Source organism: Phytophthora infestans, genomic scaffold, assembly GCF_000142945.1.
Source record: "Phytophthora infestans T30-4 supercont1.92 genomic scaffold, whole genome shotgun sequence".
Lineage (NCBI taxonomy): Eukaryota > Oomycota > Peronosporomycetes > Peronosporales > Peronosporaceae > Phytophthora > Phytophthora infestans.
This window is the reverse complement of record NW_003303667.1, coordinates 43,214-46,607: the sequence shown is the minus strand read 5'-3', so window position 1 is coordinate 46,607 and position 3,394 is coordinate 43,214. Positions and strand designations below refer to the sequence as shown.

The window sequence follows — 3,394 nt, the reverse complement described above, 5'->3', positions numbered from 1 at the left end:
CTGGAGTCGTTGAATTGGCTCTTGTCTTCGGGTTTGTAATGCCAACTTCTCATTCATCACAGTCGCAGTGGCTCTTTTAGCCAATTCATACTGCTGGACGTATAGTTCCTTCAGCTGATAGTTCAGATCCTCGAGACTGGATAACATACCTCGAGACACAATCGCTTTTAACTTGTCAATGGAAATGCTAGCTATTGTTGCGGATGCCGAGGTTGAAATTACAGTAATCGGGAAGTGATCGGCGTCCATCCAAAAAATATGCCCCTGCAATAACATCCAGCAAGTTACACCCGTTACACTCACATAATAGTAATCAATATATTTTACAATAACCCAACGTACTGATGCCAGCCGCGCCTCCGCCGATGGCTCCGACACGAACACTTTGCGCCTTGATTGCCATGATGCCAAACTGATTCTGAAGCAAGAACACGTGAATTTACTAGTGAAATGCCTTTACCCAATCACAAGTCTCTATTTTTGCCCATCACTGGCACTAAACCGATATGCTACAGGTTAAGGGTATTTTACAACCTAGTACCGAAATTGTACTTGCCGCCTCCTGTGACGGGATCTTGAAAGTTGAGAGCCTCTAGGGTGTAACCGACCAAGTAGTAAATTCGGTTAACCTGTCGGATCTGCACGAGTAAAGGAAAAGCTCACTAGGTTGTAGGATCTGGGCCAATGTATTATCCAGTTATCACTACCAACACTAGATTCGCAATTCCCAACCTTCTCGGAGCTCGTACGGCCAATGTAGCTCCGGTTCTTGAGGGCAGGAAGGCACTTGCGTGATACTGTGCAAATTGAGGTCTGTATTGATAAATGGGCTAAGTGGGAGCAAAGGGAGAAGACCATTACGCTATAAAATTTGTGCTAACGAATGGCCTGTATCTGGCGGCTTTCTCCCTAAACTTACTAGAAGACGGCTGAAGTTTAGGTAGCACCGGCTCGAAGCTTACAGGCTAGTTGAAGTGATCATTTATATCTTCTGTGTTTGACGCATTCTCGTTGGAGCACTTCCTTTTAGTTTAGCTGATAAATCAAAGCCGTTCGCAGCATCAGTTTGGCAATGACGGGGCCGTTCGTTCGGCAATAGCGGCATAGGAAAACGATCACGCTCGTGATCGTTTCATCACTTGAATCATCTCGTTACTTGTAAATAATAAATTCCGGACTGATTTTAGAGTTCTTTTATCATCGTTTTTAGCCAGTCAGTGCCGTCAGTATTTTGGTGCAAAATACGGACTAACAATTAATGCTTTTACTAGTTTCTGTTGTTCAACAACCCTTTTTTATTAGCTCCCTCCGTAAAACTGTAATAATATTTAGCAAATGCTCTGTAAAATTTGCATCCAATCTGGCCGAAGATGTGATATATCTCCGCTAGAAACCGCTGGAAAGTACTGCGGGGTTGCCTTTCTGTAGTTTCGGACGTGACCAGTGGTCACTGACCATATACCACAGTGTGATGTTGAGTCGCAGTCGACAAGGGCAGCAAAATTTGTACGCGCATTTTCCGCATTCTTCAGGCCCGACACTTATATTTATTTGCTCAGTCTGAATTTTAGAGTCTTTTTCCGAAGGCAGGACCGTGTAGTTGTGTAACATTACGTTTCGCATTTCGTTTTGAAGTGGGGTGCACTACAGTCTGATGTCTAATCAACGACTAAAAAAATGCCCCCCCCCCCGGCGTCTCTAACTCCTTTTTGGTTCCGCAGACACACAGAGCGACCGGGAGCTTTGTCAGTAAGCCATGACGACCGAGTTTGGCTACCCGGAATACCCTGTTTGCGGAGATTGCAGCTGGATGATGACGACGAAGGCGGCAGTTATAGCGAAGACTTACTATAAAACAAGAGGAGTAAAAAAGCAATGTATTGTCGAAAATGAATTTATACAGTCGACGTGTTTGTGCAGTTTGTATCAAATCGCGGTCGAGACACGGGAGCGCAGCCGAATGACTTTCTAGGCTCTTACAATACTCCAGCACGAATGTCAATGATGTTTCCCGACTGCCAATTGGGCAGTCCTATCGTGCGGCCTGACGCCGAACGCGACAATACGCACAGGTTAGCCACAAGCACTTGCTCAAAGCTGAACACTGCACACGCATCGTCAACCCAGCACGCCTCGCAGCACGATAGCCACGTCTGCGAATCTCCGATACCTGCCGTCGCGGAAATGATATCGAGGTTGATGTAGCGCACTTGCAGCTCCACGGAAATAGCGTTTGTGGCTTGTCTAGAACACGGCGAGCTCGTTGGCACGTCGGTCGGCGCATCAGTCGGAGCATCCGTCGGTCCATTGGTAGGTCCTTCCGTGACAGGCCCCGTGGTCACTTCACCGGTAGGTCCATCAGTGGCAGGCTCTGTGGTCACTTCTCCGGTAGGTCCATCAGTGGCAGGCTCTGTGGTCACTTCACCGGTAGGCCCATCCGTGGCAGGCTCTGTGGTTACTTCACCGGTAGGTCCGTCCGTGGCAGGCTCTGTGGTCACTTCACCGGTAGGCCCATCAGTGGCAGGTCCCGTGGTCACTTCACCTGTGGGCTCATTCGTTGTCGGCTCCGTCGTGACCTCGTCTGTTGGTGATTCCGTCGTTGGCTGGGTAGTACCTTCTTCGGAAGCATCCGTACTGCAAGGTTTTTCCGTCTCAGGCTCTGTCGTCTCCTCAGTGGGGCCATCCGTGCTCGATCCATAAGCGGTCTGTTCAGCGGGTGCTTCAGTCTCTTCACAAGGTTCATCAGCTCCAGGCTCCAGTGTGCCGGGGGTACCCTCTTCCTCACCAGCAGTGTCATAATCCCCAGTCTGGTAATCAGCCGTTGTCTCAGTCGTGTAGTGTCCAGTAGTCTCACCACCCTCCGTGCTGGTCCCGTAGCCACCACCCGTGGTGTAGTGTCCAGTAGTCTCACCGCCCTCAGTGGTCGTGCCGTAGCCACCATCAGTAGTGTAGTGTTCGGTAGTCTCGCCGCCGTCCGTGGTCGTGCCGTAGCCACCACCCGTGGTGTAGTGTCCGGCAGTCTCACCGCCCTCAGTGGTCGTGCCGTAGCCACCATCAGTAGTGTAGTGTTCGGTAGTCTCGCCGCCCTCCGTGGTCGTGCCGTAGCCACCACCCGTGGTGTAGTGTCCGGCAGTCTCACCGCCCTCCGTGGTCGTGCCGTAGCCACCATTAGTAGTGTAGTGTTCGGTAGTCTCGCCGCCGTCCGTGGTCGTGCCGTAGCCACCACCCGTGGTGTAGTGTCCGGCAGTCTCACCGCCCTCAGTGGTCGTGCCGTAGCCACCATCAGTAGTGTAGTGTTCGGTAGTCTCGCCGCCCTCCGTGGTCGTGCCGTAGCCACCACCCGTGGTGTAGTGTCCGGCAGTCTCACCGCCCTCCGTGGTCGTGCCGTAGCCAC

General features: G+C 51.2%; 1 protein-coding gene across 1 annotated transcript; it reads right to left on the bottom strand.

Annotated features, from left to right (window-relative positions):
• Nucleotides 1-1,976: 1,976 nt before the first annotated feature.
• Nucleotides 1,977-3,283, bottom strand: PITG_18920 (uncharacterized protein; the record flags this gene model as incomplete). The annotated part of the gene is made up of 2 exons (XM_002996985.1): nucleotides 1,977-3,143; nucleotides 3,254-3,283. 2 exons carry the CDS (start codon nucleotides 3,281-3,283, stop codon nucleotides 1,977-1,979), a joined length of 1,197 nt encoding a protein of 398 aa, XP_002997031.1.
• Nucleotides 3,284-3,394: the final 111 nt, after the last annotated feature.